This window comes from Rhipicephalus sanguineus, chromosome 4, assembly GCF_013339695.2.
Source record: "Rhipicephalus sanguineus isolate Rsan-2018 chromosome 4, BIME_Rsan_1.4, whole genome shotgun sequence".
NCBI classification, from domain to species: domain Eukaryota; kingdom Metazoa; phylum Arthropoda; class Arachnida; order Ixodida; family Ixodidae; genus Rhipicephalus; species Rhipicephalus sanguineus.
In genome coordinates, this window is record NC_051179.1 from 174,586,661 (window position 1) to 174,604,788 (window position 18,128).

The following is an 18,128-nucleotide window of genomic DNA, read 5'->3' on the forward strand; positions in this document are numbered from 1 at the left end:
ACTGCTTCATTGCAGGAAAGCGGGATATATGAATCAAATGGAACCAAGAAGAGCAAACACTTTTGACGCATACTTGCCTAAAAATTAGACGAACATGGCGACGATAAAATTCCCTTTATCCTCCCCTCCCATTCCACTTGTCAATTACGCACCTCGTATTTCCGAAGAAACATAAAATTTTGGCCGCCTCGTGGAGCGCAAGTTTAAGACATTGGTTTTTGCTAAGAGAGGAAGAAAGAAAGAAAGGAAAGAGAGGGACGTTAACCAGAGGAAACCTCCGGTTTGCTACGATTTACGTGGGAAGGGGAAATGGGATGTAAAAGAATGAAAAAAGAAGAAGAGTTTGTGACGACAGCACCCGGAAACAAAGAAAAGAACACTATAACCGTAGTCCAAGTACTACACAGAAACATTTTCTTCCAACAGTCACAGTTTGTCATTCAGTCCGGTTGCTTGAAGAAGCTGCAACAACACCCTCAGAGCGGCTCGTGTTGAAGACCGGGGAGGCCAGGGCCCTGGGATTTTGTTCTCCGTGAGAGGGCAGTTGTCCAACTGGCCTAACGCGGCTGAGAGGGCCGCTCTTTCGGAGTTGAAGCGGGCGCACTCACAGAGAAGGTGTGCGACTGTTTCGCTGCACCCGCAGACTTCGCACGACGGGCGTCCAGTCATTCTAGTAATAAATGAGTAGGCATTTGAGAAGGCCACTCTAAGCCATAGACGGGCCAGCAGGGTAGAGTCACGTCGTGATAAGCTGGATGGGACGCGTAGTTCAACATCAGGGTCCATGTTATGCAGCCGTGCACTTGTAAATGTGGCTCACTTGCACAAGTCCAACGTTAGACAACGGGCCAGCGCACGAAGTTCTTTTGCGGCCTCCGATCTTGACACGGGAATGGCGATATTGCTGGCACCGTTGTCAGCGGATAGTGCAGCTGCGTCCGCTTGGTCATTTCTCTCAGTGCCACAGTGACTAGGCAACCACTGGAACATTACTTCATGCCCTTTTGTAGCGTTAGCTACACTGGCCGTGCTGGAGCGGTTTCGCGTGCCCATGCAATAGCCGTGCTGCGCATGCGCGAGGAGCAGTGATGTCACACAGCTTGGGCACCCGAACGCTGGAACACTATGAGCCCGTGGCTGCGGGCGGGCTGATCGCGTCGCTGTCGCGTGTGCAGCGTTGACTGACCGAGTGCGTCCACTGCTGCCACTGCATGTCACTCAGGTTTGTGCAGAAACTTAGCGCCGTAAAATAATTTTTACTACTCACCACCGGTCCACTGAAAATGAAGAAGGGAACAATCCGTCACAGTAGTCTAGTGGTTAGGGTGCTCGGCTGCTGACCCGAAGGTCGCGGGATTGAATCCCGGTCGCGGCGATCGCATTTTACAGCGAAAGCTGTTATGAGATCATTTCACCGGCCGTTTTTGGCGCCGTAGTTGTCCGCCGCCGCCGCTGCCACTGCCGCCGCCGCCGCCGCCACCGCCGGTGTCCGTAACCAGTATCGCTCGAAATAAGAAAGAAAACGAGACAAGAAAAACATTTCAGGATGGAACGAGGTTCGAACCTGGGCCCTCTGCGTGGGAGCCCAGTAGTCAACCTCTGAGCCATGCCAGTGCTTGAAATTGCTTTGCAAAAAGGTCCTATACAGGCTTCATGTCGGGAACGAACCACATTAGCATATGCAATATAGCGTGGTAGAAGAGTAAAATAAGCACCAAGCGTTGCACAACGCGAATTCTGTAACCAGGCGTCACACAATGCGAATTGCGCAACGAGTAGGTTGTTGAATGCTTCCAACCCATTACAAAGGGCTGTGCCATAATTCTTCATCGTCATCAGGCACAGCATCAACAAAGTGCGCATAATGCCCTACATGCGTTTAGCAGGTACGACGACTCTCCGCAGAATGACGAAAAATGGCACAGTGCCTGCTGCCCTACTTCTCAAAAATTAGAATGATTTATAGCGCAGTGGGTTCCTCGCAAGTGCACTTGTATTGGTTGCCAAGGAAGCCCATAAGCGCATGATCCATTTCCTCGGGGTCTCAGTAGAGTTCTTCGCCCCCCCCCCCCGTCTCTCTCCCACGTCAACGTATGTTATGCAGCATGAGGGGAGAGGGAAATAGCGACCGGGCATCACCCAATGCAAATTGCATAACTGGTGGGCCGTTTAAAGCTTCCAACCCATTACAAAGGGCTGAACCATAATTCTTCATCGTTATCAGTCGTCGCGTCAACAAAGTGCACATAATGCCTTACAGACGTTTAGCTGGTGCCTCGCTTCTCCGTAGAATGACGAACAATGGCTTAGTAGGTGCTTCCCAACTTCACAAAAATTGTGATTTATGGCATAGCAGGTACCTTTCTAGTATACTTGTATTGTAGCCCCAAGAGAGCTTACAACGGGCTCTAGAAACGCCGCTCTTCCAGCTTTCGCTGTGACTGTGCTGCGGTTTCAGCGCAGGCCTGGCGTCTTTTTTTTATGGAGGCGAAAATGCTTGAGGCCCGTGTACTTAGATTTAGAGACGGAGAGAAAGGTTAAAGGAGTGGTGACACAAAAATTCGGACACAATTTGACTGTTGAATCACACTAATGGGTGCATATAGGTGCCATCTGTACAATATCAGCCACAAATACAGCCTAAAAAGTATTTTAATTGAGTTTTGAAGTTCGTGAAAGTGCCGGATCGGAAATATAAGCAAAAGACGATGTGGTCACCGAGTGGATACCACGTACGTCACGAGTTCTGGCCGGCTTACCGGAGGCGTGTACGAGACCGACAAAGCTGGTAGCGACACCTGATGATGCGTAGCCTAACCAGAGACCTACAATATAACATCGCAGCGACTTACCCGCTTACTGATTCTATGTAAAGCATTTGCAGTGAGATAATTAGCAACTCACAGTATTCTGATTGCTTTTTTTCCCGACAAGAACTACAACGCGACGGAAAAAAATCGAAAAAAAAATTATTGTAGTTGGACAAAACGCCACAAGATGTCGCTACGGGCTCCGCAGTTGTACGCAGTTGCTGCTGCTGCTGCAGCCGTCAACATCTCCGGTAACCAGGTGCCCGCAAACGATAGGAAGTCTACAGACGAACTAAAGCTCTCTGCTGCCGGGATCATATTGCGTAGTGGACAGATAACTGCTTCGACCCTCCGACGTGCGTACGGGGGATTGGTATGCCTTGAGAACGCGGCGTTCCCCGATGTAAATACGAGTCGGTAAAGCGTACATCACGTCATTTGCATGTTACGCATAAACACTGTTACAGAGCGCCAATGTCGTGACTTCAATGCTTCCTTCGTCACTTCTCATCCTGCTACTTTACGAATGATCGGAGCGAAAATGTTTCAGCACGTCTAATGCTGCGGCTACTCCAAGCCTGGCGGAAAACGTCGCCTCAGTTGGACAACGGCTACAAGAACAAAATCGCGGCTACCGGCAAGAATCGAGCTTTTCTTACTGATTTTTGCACTCCTGCCAGCTCTTTCGTCCATCGCCGCACTAGATAAGCAACGTAGTTTGACAATCGAGGAAACAAGCACTCGCAACGCTCAACTCGCAAACGAAACAGCAGCACTGACAACATAGCAGAAGCTGGCCAGTGACGTCACTGGTTCTCGCGGTCTTGTTTACCAAGTAGACCATCTACGTCACGGGGCTACCGAGTGTTCTTCGAAATCGAAACTGCCTCCGGTCGTAACATACGAGCATATAATTAAACATTCGTCTCGCGCTGGGGCAAATGAGTTTCGTTGCCGCTATTATCGAGTCAGTAGCCATTGATTAAGAGCAAAAAACAGAGGTTCACAAATTTTCTGTCACCACTCCTTTAAGTGAAAGGCAGGGAGGTTGACCAGAAGTTTTTCGGTTTGCTACCCTGCACTGGGGGAAGGGGTAATGGGGGATAGCAAGATGAGGAAAGAAGAAGGAGTAACAAAAAATAAAAAAAGGCAAACACACTCAAGCACGAGAGCATCATGGTCGTTTAGCGAGGTCGGTGCGCGTTAAATAACTACGGGTGCTCGAAATTTCTGGAGCCCCCCCCCCTCCCCCACTACGGCGTCCCTCATAATTATATCATGGTTTGGGGACGTTAAACCCCAATAATTAATATTATTGAAGAACACAACACACGGGTGGCAAGCACAATTGTGGTGTTTTTTTTTTCCCTAAGAGAGCCAAATCTGGAAACCGAAACAGGGCTAAATTTCACGGGAGCGTAAACCGCTCCTAAGTATCTTTCACTTTTGAAACAATTGTAGCCGAATCAAAATGTGGCGATTCTTCATAGTAAAGTGATGTGAAAAAAGGCAGTTTCGAATAAAATATCACCACAAATCCTGCATCTGTTTGAATCAAACTAAGCCACATCCGTTAAACCAGTGCTGCGTCAACAGTCCTGAGCGAAACAACCAACGTGACCGCGTTCAATCTCTTTCATCTGTGTCCTAGCCACTTTCCTATCGTGCTTGCGTTCCCGAATTTATTTTTCTCGTTGCTAGTTGGTGCATACTGAAGGACAGGATGTTTTAGCGCAAGACGCGATTATAAAGAGTAAGAAACCGACTTTCCTGCTTCTTTTTGTCTTTTAGTGTGTCTTTTCGAGAGTATCATTTCCTTCTTTCGCTTCAAGATGGTATATTTGTTATAGAAAGCAACTGAAATGAAGATATTGGGCACCGATCTATTCCTTGACGAAGAAGTGATCCGAAACGGCGCCGCATAAAACGAGCTAAGAAGAAGAAGAAAGGCTGAAACATTTTTTGAAGGCCTCCAATGGATATCAAGAACAGAAAACGCTGCCGAGAGTCCAGAATGGTGCGCCTTTTGCCTGGAAGGCCAACTCGGTCTAGAAGCCTAGTCGCCGCCATTACGCCCATGCAACAAAGGACAGCACCGACAGAAGCACAGGGATAACGCTAACTTAGTTTTTGTTGCAAAATACTGCTACATCGTTCATTCGCTGCGATGTACACTCTTTTTCCGAGCTATTTCAAGTCCAAATGATGTGTTCCTCTCTATAAGAGCCACTCCAAATTTTACTCTTGATTACCGAGGATAGTGGGGTATATAGATTTTAGCCGCTGTGCAGATTTGAGGTATAGTAGTGACATTAGCACACTGGCCAAAAATCGATGAAGGTGGCCCAACCATATTGTTAATAGCATTTTCTCGGTTTCATTTAAAGTGTACCTGCCTTTTTTATAAAAAATAACGCCGCAATTTAAGATTATGCAATAAACTCGAAACGGCAAAAACGTGCAGGCTCTTCAAATGAAGAATATTCAAGCAGCGTACGCTAACTTCAAAAGGGATTTTGTGGACATGTATCTCGGACTAAGTTGCAGGGTTCGACTACGTTTGGAAATTCCGCGTCGCCCCGCCACGGTGGTCTAGTGGTCATGGCGCTCGACTGCTGACCCGAAGGTCGCGGGATCGAATACCGGCCACGGCGGCTGCACGTTTGATGTAGGCGAAAATGTTTGAGGCCCGTGTACTTACATTTAGGTGCACGCTAAAGAACCCCAGTTGGTCGAAATTTCCGGAGCCCTCCACTACGGCGTCTCTCATAATCATACCTCGGTTTTGGGACGTTAAACCCAAGATATTATTATTAAATTCCCTGTCGCCTCTATGGTATGAGCTTAATAGCTTCGCTGAGCATCCGCCTTCACAGAGTAGAATGGCTCCTCATTTTCTTAGGCATGCAAACGATACTCCTGCTGATATAATTCGAAAGAAAGTACCAGAGGTCTCCAATACCTTTCTGACAAAACACCGACATCTCGTCATGAGAGGGCTTCATACGCTGTTTGAAGATGCCGACGCGGCGCCACCGCCAGGCATGAATTGTGCAAGACGAGCTGATAGATAAGGTGCGTCCAGTCATGTATTGCACTGTTTCTCAAGTTAGGTGATGTGCTGGCGCAAGAAGACGATCAGAACACGTGCTGCGTAACGGAGTGCTATCCCGGCTGCACAAGGGAGTGATAAAAGGAGTGTCGTTGTTTGGTTAACACTGCAACAAGGAGCAGCGTGGGAAAGGGAAGCGGTATATATACCGCGACAGTGCAGTGGCGATACGAAGATGGGTAATTACAATAGACTAACATCTTGTAAAGGGTGTAGCATAAGGAACTGCAGTCATAAAAAAATCACAGTTGATCCCTCCTTCACAGGAATCGGTTTAATACGAAAGTATAACGTGTCCTTACAGAAGTAGTTGAATGTTTACTGTACATTGATATAAGAGAGCTTGCTCAATGTCAATTGGTGTTTGCCAGCTATAGCACCGTTTAACGTGGATGCACCTCAGTTGACGCTTGGTGACGCATCTCGATCCTGACGACCATGATGAACGATTAGGCAAACGTTTGTGGTAGCTGTAGTATTTAACGGTGAGAGCGTAATCAGAGTAAGCGGTGTAACTTCCAGAAGAGCGTCGGCTAACGTCGCAACCCCGCGCCATGTTAAAGGAGCAGTGACATCAATTTTACACATGTCGCGTTTTTTTGCGTCCACATATAGTTATTGACACCCCAGTAACGATTCACCACTGGTAATGCCACGGGGATGAATATATGTCGGTAATATTGATTAATATGACCAGTAACGAGCGCGGTTCAAAACTGCTGCAAAGCCCGCCTCTATGCAGCGCTGCCGCGCGGTCATCCCCCGCGGTCACGCCCCGAAAGGGCTCCATCTGATCGCGTGGCCTCTCAAAACGCCCTCTCAAAAGGCCCCTCCCCCCCTATTCACCTAAGAGGGGGGGGGGGGCGCAAGGTCAGCCCCACACAATGACATAATAGAGAGGCGGGGCGCTGTGACTCGGGGTAGGGGGGGGCGCAATGTCAGCCCCATACATTGACATAATTGGGAGGGGGGCACTGCGACGAACATTCGCCCCCCCCCCCCCCCCCCCCCAGCAGGGGAACCCTGCGCACGCCTATGCGTGTAGTCATGGCTTCGTCACCAAGTGATGTGTCTACAAGTGTGTCTACAAGTGATGAAGAAAATACTGAGGCATTGGAAATTGCTGCGATTCGCGACGTCGAATCGCAGCGAGCCTTGCACTCACTCCCGCTTGAAGCGACACGAACTCCGAGCGGTGCGCTCAGTACGCACGCGCTTACAGCGCCCACACCGCGTGGTGCAATACGCGAGATATAAAGGTCATGTTCTCTCTCCAGCATTCATCGTGTGCTGAAGTACATTCCGCTACTCGCCTATGCGCGTCTGCACGTAAATCTGTACGGAAATCGCGTTCCTATAAAACAATCCACCTATTGCAAAGCATTCAGGCATATTTGATCATCGTCAACAAAGCGTTCAGCTGCGTAGGTGCGCGCGTCGCCTTATGGACGCATAGTGTGATTCGCAACATGAGGAAATATGGCATAATGGACACTGCACAAATGTACTTGCAGTAGGCACTCTAGAAGGGCACAAATCCGCCAATGTTACGTGCACAGACGTTCCTTTTGTCGCGGCACGGCTGTGGTCACCACCTTGAAGAGAAGCATGACAAGCGAATGAGAAGGCGATGCGAACATCGTCCGGTAACGCTATCGCTTTCCACTCTTTAGGCTGGCGCTCAAGCATCCTCCAAGCTTCTGTCACCCGAGCGTTAATTTCGTGTCAGAAAACGGACTCAAGCAGTTCATTATGCCATTGTAATGTTATAAAATAGTCACGTTATCCAAAGCGACAATTGCAGAAGTTTAGAAAGCTTCAGTACCCAGTAGCCACAGTGACAGCACCTTTCGCATGCCCTATCATGCATGGGTGAGTGGCGCCGGCTTTATATGAAATTGACTGTTGGCGATTTTGTGACCAGAAGGACATTGAACAAATCTGGTACCACTGTTTAGTCGAAAGTGGGAAATGATAAAAAAGCCGTATTACCAACCCTGGAATCCCAAAAACTCACAGGGTTTCTTACGCCCCAGTCGACTCGAAGGCGAAAGCCATCTCCCTCATTTTGTTCTAAGTCGATGTAGTAAGCCTCCGATGTAGTAAGCCTCCTCGGAAAACTTTCCGCAACTAACGTGCTTTTGCAAAACCCTCCAGGATCGGAGGCATTGTAAGGTTTTTGCACCTCACCTTGTTTTGCACTGCCTCCAGGATCGGCCCCCCTTGGATCAAGCAGTGATGTCATGTGATGACGTGACGTTATGTGACGTCACAGGGGCAGCATGATGACATCACAAAAAGACAGGGCGTGCAAACACGCACACAAGAAAGAAGTCAGGACACCACAAACGCCGACTAACGCCGGGTTAGTCGGCGTTTGTGGTGTCCTGACTTCTTTCTTGTGTCCGTGTTTGCACGCCCTGTCTTTTTAGAATGAATACTTACCGACTAGCTCAGCTCTCTGTTATTCTAAGACGTCACAATTATGGCGATCTGTGACGCCTTATGGTGACGTCATCACGTGATGATGATTATTTGCATCACTCGTGTTGACGCCACCAACGTGGGACGCTGGTCAATTTTCGCGTTTGATGAGGCATCTAAGGCTTCCGCCTTAATGACAGAGAGCGCTGCAAATGATTTGATATCCACGTTTGGCCATGCCCTTCTGTTCCTTGGTTGACTAAGTTTTCTAAGCCAACCGAGTGCTTGCCACGTCTACCTTTTCTGGAGCAAGGCTTTGATTTGGGCGAGTTCCACAACTGTTTCCCTGCAATTTTTGGCGCTGGTAAATAATTCGCTACCTAAACTATATTAACCCGGCCAGCTCGCGCACATGTTAGTTCTCTACGCCTATCGTTAAGTGACGCCTTATAATTGTTGATAAATTAGACGAAGGCTGAAATCACAGGAGTCAAATCCGAAATGCCTGTACCACGGTGCAAGAAGTACTTTAGGTGAGCAAACGACGCGGAGGGAGCGCTTGTTGGGTGGAGGCGTATATATGTTCTCGCTTTCCTCGTGCCGAGAGATGGCGCGCCGGACTGAGGACCGTGATTTGCTACTGGCAAATTCCGCAAAGCACCTCCGGCACGTGGGCGACGGTTTCGAAATGTGAAGAACCGAGTTATCGCGCGATATCGACCACGCGACACGTCGCGCTAACGCCCCGTTTCGTCGCTCATAGCTTTGCTCATCGCTGTGCAGTGCATTTCCGCGCATATGGGGTTTGGCCTTCACAGTCCACGCACTACGTTAGCCGTGCAGTGCACGCAATTTTTCTTCTTACCGCCGTTGCTTTCTGAGTTCGTCTTCGAAAATTTCGTAGTGGCCAAGTATTTCTGCGCGGCGGAAAAATGGGCAAGTGCGATGTGCCTCTTTGCAACAGTGGCTACAAATCTTGCTAAGATAAATACGTGCTTTTCACGCCTCCAGCCAGCGATGAAATGCTTCAGGTATGGAGGCGTGCGATTCCACGAAAAGACCGCGTGCTCCAAAGGACGTTTCTTGCACCGTGGTTTTACCTGGGATTTACCTAAGTTATTCAAAAACAAGCACACATAGGACAGAGACGCTCCTTTATTAAAGTGAAACCAGCATTGGCATGCGTTTGTTTAATTCTAGTTACGAAGCGTAATGTCACAGGACTTCCGAATTCGAGATCCGGTGCGGCATTTTGAATATCTTAATTTTGATTACTTGGGATTCTTAGGTTCGCGAGAAATCAAAAGAAACGGGATATTCCTGCATTTAGCTCATTTCAAAATGTAATCGCCGCGGCAGTGAACGTTTCACAAATAGATGTGCTTCGCCTCAGTGACCGTATCAGTTGACTGAAGGTGATAGCAATGTTCTATTTCTTGTACTAAATACTTCAGGCACCATTGCATTCGCCATATTCGCTATATGCACACTGATTAACTGGAAGAGCTGCCTCAGTAGGCGCAGGCTCCGGTCGCTGTCCACACGGTGACGTTGCACCCGCTTGAACGGGCCGTATAGTGCCTCAATGCGCGCGGTCGTCAAGACAGCCTACCGGGTCGAAGTTGGTAGCGCATCTCTCGATCTCCTTGCGAAGCAGAACATAGTCGCGCAGAGGGTAGTACTGGTCTTCGCTCACCTAAAGTACTTCTTGCATCGTGGCCTCTACTTTATCTATGACGTCATATCAGTGGCCACGTGCGATGGTTACTCGGGTAATAACGGTTCACTTCCGCTGTCGTCACTGCGTGGTAAAGTCGGTAAGGTCAGTGCTTACGAGGATGGATTGCCATTCCTTCGTACGCCGTGCATGAAATAAGGACGTTTCGGCATTTGTTACCATCGCCCCCCTACGAGCATCGCAAGTGTATTCCGCCGTCGTTAAGGGATTGCGAACGTTCAAAGAGGTAAGGGAAAAGCCAATTTCCGCATTCGCATTCATTCTCGCTGCCTGCGTGGCTATCTTACGTCTTACTTTTTTTTTCGCACTGCACTGAACAATGATTTCATACGAACTACCTCTATTTAAGTTGTATGTGTCGTTGTCGTGCAACACGAGAGGTATGTAGCACTATTATTTTCCTGCGCCGAAAGACAAGACGCAGCCTATTTATTTTAACGCAGGACGCCTGAAGCCAATAGAATTATATGGGGACGTAGTTTTACTCTAACCGGCGGGGTAGCTTCGGCGTGATAGGGCGCGATAGGGTAATAGGGTGTCGGCGTTATAGGGTGTCGCGCTTGTAAGCTTGGGGGCGCCGGTTCGATTCCCGGCCACGGCGGCTGCATTTCCATGGCGGTGAAATGCAAAGCACGCCCGTTTACTTAGACTTAGGTGCACGTTAAAAAAGCCCATGTAGTCGAACTTAATCCGCTGTCGCCCTCTACGGCGTACCTAATAATAATATCATCGTTTTGGCACGTAAAACCGTAGCAATTATTGAAGCTTTTTAATACGACGTATGCATCTAGTGGTACGTGCAGCTTTCTGACAACTCACTCCTGTCACCTGACATGGAAAACAAGGACGACCATCCTATAGTGCCTTCGATAACGAAAAGTTCGCCTTTACCTTACAACGCAGCTCATGTTAAATCTGGGTGCAGGTATTCTGTTAGACTTCTTTTAGGTACTTTTCCTCCTGCACGACGTCACACCATATCGTCGGAGCATTCTCCCTTTCTGTGCATGCATATACTACAATCAGGGTTTCGTTGCATTCTTTTTTTAGCACGTCATGGAGGAAGTTCCACTGCACACTCTGCCAGGGCCATCTTCAAAGAAGGTCTCCTTCCGATATGAAGGCACTGGGTTTGCCCACTATCCCCAGAAGACCGACCCGGCGGACATCCCTAAAACTCCGAGCCCGACTGAAACCGAGGCTCGCATCGCACAGCCATCAGCCCGCACCCGTCGTCACCGCAAAGCGCGAAAACTGCAACCACTCAGTATACGCTGCCTCACCAAGGCAAATATCTGCTTCTGCGTAACGGTTCTCCTTGGCATCTTGATATACCTACTTTATGTGCATTCTTTGACGGATGTGCTGGCACCAGAGGAGACGTCAGCGCCGTGGGCTTACTGGCGAATGCGCAAAAATGACGGCGGCATGCCCCGAATCCTACTGTGGAACCGCGTCATGAGGCCGCTGTCCTACGACCTCGATCTGCCAGATATCAAGACGCGCTGGTCATCCCACACCATTCACTGCCTGTTCGAAGGAGCACGATCAGGTGAGGCGGTGTGCGAAATCACCGACAACCGAACACGCTTCGAGTGGAGCGACGCCGTCGTTTTCGAGGCAGATCGGGTGAATATGTTGGACCTACCGCGCCGTAGCCCCAAGTTTCCGATGTGGGTTCTGTGGGCGGTGACTCACGTTTCGCCCGAGAGCCAAACGCCGTTAAACTTTGGAGGCATTGGCAGATATGGTGTCTTTCGTAGGGGCATCCGCACGCGCTTCAACTGGACCATGGGTCGCCGCGAGGATGCTGACATTGTAGTGCCGTACAAGTCGTGGCGCTGCAACGTTCTAGGAGACCCGACGGTGGCTAACACCGCAGAGGATAACCGCAATGCCCTAGGCCATCCTACTCGAACTAAAGCGGTAGCGTGGATTGCAAGTAGGTGCGAGACGGAGGCCTACCGACAAATGCGGGCAAGGGACAGGTACCTGTCGCAGGACAAGTCGGACAAGTGGGGCTACACGCTCGTCGACATAGATGTGTTCGACAGGTGCGGAAAAGGAAGCTGCGCGACGACGCACGATTGCGTGAGAACAATCGCAGCCCGCTATCACTTTATCGTTGTCAGGATAGAGCCTGACTGCTTCCATAGCCCGTACGAGCTAATCTATGACGCCTTCGAATACGACCTCGTTCCCGTCGTGTTGGCGCCACCAAACACGACCCTCAACGTTCCTCCTCATTCCGTGGTGAGTTCAGCAGACATTCAAAAGCCTGGTCAGCTGGCTGCGTTCTTAAGTTCCCTTATGGACAACCCTTCCGAATACGAGCGATATTTCGAGTGGAAGAAGCGCTGCTCCCTGATCCCCAACCGTGAGGATATGTGTGCACTCTGCCAAGCCCTTTACGACAAGTTCGCCCGTGAGCAGGCGCACATTAATGCTTACGACTGGTGGACGGCGCGCGCTTTATGCCATGGTTATTCACCGCCTTTGTATGGTTTGGACTGGGCTTTCTTCAAAACAGGTGAACCGTGGCTATAATAGAAACATCACTTGGCTGCGCACAATACGTTCCCACACTTATAAGCGTTTTCAAGACGCCGCGAAAATATTTTGTGTGGTTTAGCATGATGCTGTTCTTTCTTTCCTGGGGGAGGAACGAGCAACGGCGCTCATGCTTTTTGATAGACATTGTATGCAATAAAAATGGATTCAATATGCAGAAACTGTCTTACCTTTCCTCGTTTACTTTCATCGCTTGTAGGGGCAGCTATTTTTGTCGGCGGGCTGTGGTTCAGGTCATGTGAACGACCATGTTGCACCGGCTCTTACACGTGCTTTGCGCCCTCGCTCGCTCGCAATCAGCTCACCACTTTCCAAGCTTTCCGTATTTCATCTGGCCGTGCTGAAAGGTGATAACTTATTTGAAATATCCAGCAGAGCCTGTTCTACAAATACTGTTCGATATGGGCCAAATGCAAAGCACAACTGTGTGCGTAGATTAAGGAGCACGTTAAATAAATCCCACGTGGTCGATATTAATCCGGAGTCCCTCACTACGGCGCGCCTCATGATCACATCGTGGATTTGGTACGCAAGGCCCCACTAATAATATCATGAGTGCTGGCCTTTTTGAAAAGTTAATGCGGTCGGAGAAGTAGGCACCTACCGTATTCGAACGCGAACTCTGCTTCGAGGCCGATGTACCTCGGCATAACCGAAGCTAGTTTCAAGAGAGTAATTAGCAAAATCTTGTTAGCTGTTTTTCACAATCAAGTTATGGCAGTTATAGGACGTCATAATTTATTGCAGCTATACATTGGAGATGATTCGCGCGAAATTAGAAGTATTCGATATCAAGGTTCAAGGACGTCATCGAAGCCGTTCGCGCTCAAAAGGCGGCCGCGCTTTTAGGTCAGAGTGGGGATTCCCCTGACAAGACTTGAGTATACCCCTCCGCTTGTCGCACTGCCTGCAAAAAGCGTCGCAGCGGCCAGCACGACAGAAGAGGTGGAAATTGTCGTTCTGTTGCGCACAGCGCGCAACGAACAGATAACCGCCAAAAATTCGACGCACACAAAGCTAAGGTGATCCTATGGTGCAACTGATAGTCCTTGCCGCGTTCCGCGACAGGATACTGCGACCACACGCCTTAATTGAAATTTCATCGCTTCTTCTTTGCGGGAATCTCCGGTCTGGCGTAACAGAGCGGCCTCCTTCCCTTTGTTCGACGCTGTCGGTTTCAACGTCTGGGCCTTGTGAATTAAATGCGATTTTTCTTTTATTTCGGAAAAGCAGAGGTCAAGTCGATATTGTGGCGTTTTACGTTTCTTATATAAGCGACAGTCATCACGTTCGTAAGCAAAGAGTCAACGAGTTTTTATCAATTATTGGTTTCAATGTAACTTCAGCAGCGGTAAAGTATTTCCGCTTCGACACGGATTTATTATTTCCGCCTCGACACTGATTGTTCTATGTCATGATTCGCACTCACAGCGCAAAAAGCGCGCCGACGAAGAGCAGAATGTTCAGTTAGAAGTCAGAGCTTGTCCCGTGCGTCTGCGTTTTCGTCGCCGTCGTGTTTGCGCTGTTTACTGTCAGTCGTCCGGGAGGAGAACTGGTGCCTGACTGTTAAAGCACTTCTGTGAGTAATTCTCTATTGTCTAAAAAAAGACGCTGTATATTCTGGCTCTAAACGCGGGCGAGAAATGAAAATAACGTGTATTGGATGCTGAAGAATGACTATCCATTTTCTTTACTTTAGACGTAATACTTTACTATTAGGCGCATCCACATGCGCACTGCTTGTAATGCGACGTCTACAACAGTGCCAGTGAAGGCTTGTTTTCGCTGCGAGTACCGGTGAAGAGCGCCGTGTTGCCATTTACACAAAGTCATTAACTCAAAGACAGAAGGTAGCCAGTTACAGAAATTACTCTTGGTCAAGTTTGCCTTTTAATGACGGTAGTCGAGCATTATGTGCCAGTTAGTTATGCGCTCTCATTGAATTACGTTTCGTTTTAATTTGGCAGAGCAGCATTATACGCATGGCCGCGCTTATGTACCACTTAATTGCCAAAAAGTTAATCACAGCATCGCGAATTTCATGCTAGCAAAACACGGTAGAAAGACGCCGCGATAAAAATATAAAACAGCGCTTAAAACACAGCACGAAAGAAAGAAGGGACTCACTCAGCGCTGTGTGTGTCTTTCTTTCGCCATGTGTGTTAAGCGCTGCGTTATATTTCAAATGCGAAGCATTTCTTAGCGAACCCAAGGCACGTTGAACGTTTCTGTTTACATATTTATCTATCTATCCGCCAACGTCTGGGTGCTCTCGTGATCGCCTCCTTAGCTTGGTGTGAACCAAAATTATAATGTGATGATAAGAGGAACATGACTGAATAACGTGAAAATCCCGTCGCGTACGTCGTCAAACCCTTTCCTCCAGAGACGTGTGGCACATACTCGTTTAGCACGGGCCATGGTAGGCAGGTATGTGCCACATGTGATTGGCAGTTTATATTTTCCCAGGAATGGCGAGAACAGACATCGGTAATCTAAACGCGAGAACGTAAAGTAAAACCAACATTCGCAGCGTTGACCCGGCGGATGCAAAGAGCAAAAGCCAGGATCCCAACAGAAATCGAACCCAAGCATTCTGCGTGGCAGTCATTTGTTCTACCACAGAGGCATGGTAGGTTTTAAACTGCTTTCGAAAAAGGCTCTATGCAGGCGTAATGTCGGTGCAGCGTCAGTTGTGGTTGCTGTGCTGGCTATCTAATTATATAACAAATCAATAAACGTTACATATGTGCTGCTATGATACTGGGCATGCCGGGTTAACGTCAATTGTGGTTCCACTGTTGGCTCTGCTTTCATAGAAGTCTAACAATTTCATTTCTGGCCCCGTCACGGTGTTCTAGTGGTTATGACGCTCCACTGCTGACACGAGGGTCGCGGGATCGAATCCAGGCCGCGGCGACTGCATTTCTGATGGAGGCGAAACTGTTGGAGGCCCGTGTACTTAGATTTAGGTGGACGTTAAAGAACCCCAGGTGGTCCAAAATTTCAGGAGCCCACCAGTATGGCGTCTCTCACAATCATATCGTGGTTTTGGGACGCTAAACCCGAGATATTATTTTTATTTCTGCGATTCAGAAAGCTATAATGAAGCGTTGCTCGACCCTTGAGGAATACACTAATGAAAGTTCCGTATGATATTCTCCTCATAGCAACGTAATGTGCACTTCGTTTCGATAATATGCTTTAAAGAGAGGTCTGACGTTACGTCAAGCCGTCAGTTACCCTTTAAACGCCAGTGTAGCCGACGTGCCTGGCAAGGTAGTGATGTGCACACTACTACTACGCCAAGAAAAACGTCTAGATCCACCTCGTAACGCTTTAGTCAAAGTAAAAAAAAATGCACCATAGACAACTACTCGCTGATTGCTTCGCATGAAACCGATTCCCACAAGGCGTGGGATCTGCTGATTTTTTTATCATGGAAATGTACCAACTCGTCCAAATGGCCTGCCTTCGTTGGAAAGATGCGTATTTATTGGAAATGTTGCGAATGACATTAGATTTCTTCAATTTTTTTTCGGTGCGCGTGTCGGGTATCTGAGTAAGGCGGCGTTCACGCCGGCGTCTGGCAGAAATCTGACTGGCGACCGAGGTAATACTCACGGTGACCTTGGTTCACACCGGAAACCACCCACTTGCCGTTCCTCACGCCAGCCAACGCTTTTGTTTACGTTTGTTCGACTGCCAGCACAACATGGCGCGACCATGTCTCCGCAAAGTAACCTAACGTGTACTGCGTGGTCATGCTCGTGCGCCACAAAGGGTTCAGCAGTTTCCCGACTTCGTTAAGTTGAAAACCTTAGATGCTTCATCAAACGCGATAATTGACCGTCGGCACCGCAGGCGTCAACATGATTGATGCTAGAAATCATCATGCGATGACGTCACTATGTGACGTTATCATGACGCCGCATATCGCTGAAGTTGGTGGCTAATCATGACGACATCACAGGACATCCTTTTTTGCTCAAAGGTGGGCTGAACACGGAGGCCGTGCACAACCGCGTAAGTTCCAGATAGTAGTAGGGCACGCATATGCCTGGTAGTTTCATGTTCACGAGTGGCAAAAACAGCGCTAAAAAGACGGGACGAAAAACGACACAGACCACAGCGCTGATGGTTTGAGTCAATTCTCGTCCCGTCTTTTTAGCGCTGTCTTTTTTCCACTTGCAGAAAGCTTTCGGAAGGGGGAGGGTGGGAGAGTGTGAATGCATCGACTGTGAACAAAAAGAAGATAGCTTTTGCCTTCGAGTCGTCTTAAGGCAATGCATAAGGGTCCCTGTGATATTTTTTTTTTCTACAAAACGGCCACCTTTCCGCCATTCGCGACATTTTATTTGCAACCAACGTGGGCACGCGACCTGTTTCATGCAATCCTCGATGCGCGACTAATACTGCCGACGCATGGTTGCTAAACAAAGGAAATGTTAAGGGCATAAGCTGGAGTTTGATATCGGAGCTTACTTATACATTCAGGAATGGGAGAACGGAAAAAGTGCAAAAAATATGCTATAGCGAACTCAAGCTCATGTTTGGGCGCGAGACTCGCGCGGCTGAGCTATGCATTACTGGGGGCAGACGCTCCCTGCGAAGGCGGTTTGGCGTCGGATTTACCAGCGGTGGTGGCAAGGACACGAGCGCGCATGCGCTCTTCATGCGGCCGAGAGCACTGCTAGTCAGCAATAGTTTGACTGTGACGCCCCACAGACGCAATCTGAAAGCTCTGCGCTTGCGCGGAAGCCGGGGCGGCAGTGTTGTGGCCGTGGATGCCCCCAGTTGCGATAAGACACTTGCGCCGCTCGACGTTGCTTTGGACGCCTATAGGAGCACGCTAGAGGACGTTATAGGAGCACGCGGTGCAGCTTGCGCGTAGGCGTGAGCACAAATGTATAAATTTGTCGCTTAGCGAGTAGTGCCGCTTTTGTTTATGTATAATGCGAACACATTACTTACTCCGTGTGGGAGATCACTTGGAGCCATGGCAGTGAAATAGAGATTAAGTCAGCTTTGATGCTGTACACGTGGTTGTTTGAAAACCAAACGCTGGTGAGCGATTGGCCAGGTGGCGTCCAAGTTTTCCCAATAGCGGAAAAGGCCGATCGAGCTCGGCGAGCGAGCAACGTTCTGGATGCGAGAGAGCCGCATAGTCACAACGCTCACGCAGTTTGAAACCGTGCAGACAGGGACAGGTAAAGAAAAGACAGGGTTGTTAACCGAAGGACATCTTCACTTGGCCGCCCTTCCCTTGGAAAGGGGCTACAACAGCGCTAATAATGTGGACGGCACAAAGAACTAAAGAATATGAACGAAACGATCTATTAGGATCTCGGCCAAATTATCTACGAGCTGAGACAACGTTCGCCGCAACGATAAACTCGTGGCATAGGTCAGCGACGAAACAACCATAGACACACACTGCGCCTGTGTGTGTCTATGGTTGTTTCGTGTGTGT

General features: G+C 48.8%; 1 protein-coding gene across 1 annotated transcript; it reads left to right on the top strand.

Annotated features, from left to right (window-relative positions):
• The first annotated feature begins 10,154 nt into the window (after positions 1–10,154).
• LOC119390906 (alpha-(1,3)-fucosyltransferase 7) lies at positions 10,155–12,708 on the top strand. The gene is made up of 2 exons (XM_037658611.2): positions 10,155–10,310; positions 11,135–12,708. The coding sequence occupies exon 2, from the start codon at positions 11,141–11,143 to the stop codon at positions 12,629–12,631; it is 1,491 nt and encodes a 496-aa protein (XP_037514539.1). The 5' UTR covers positions 10,155–10,310; positions 11,135–11,140; the 3' UTR covers positions 12,632–12,708.
• Positions 12,709–18,128: the final 5,420 nt, after the last annotated feature.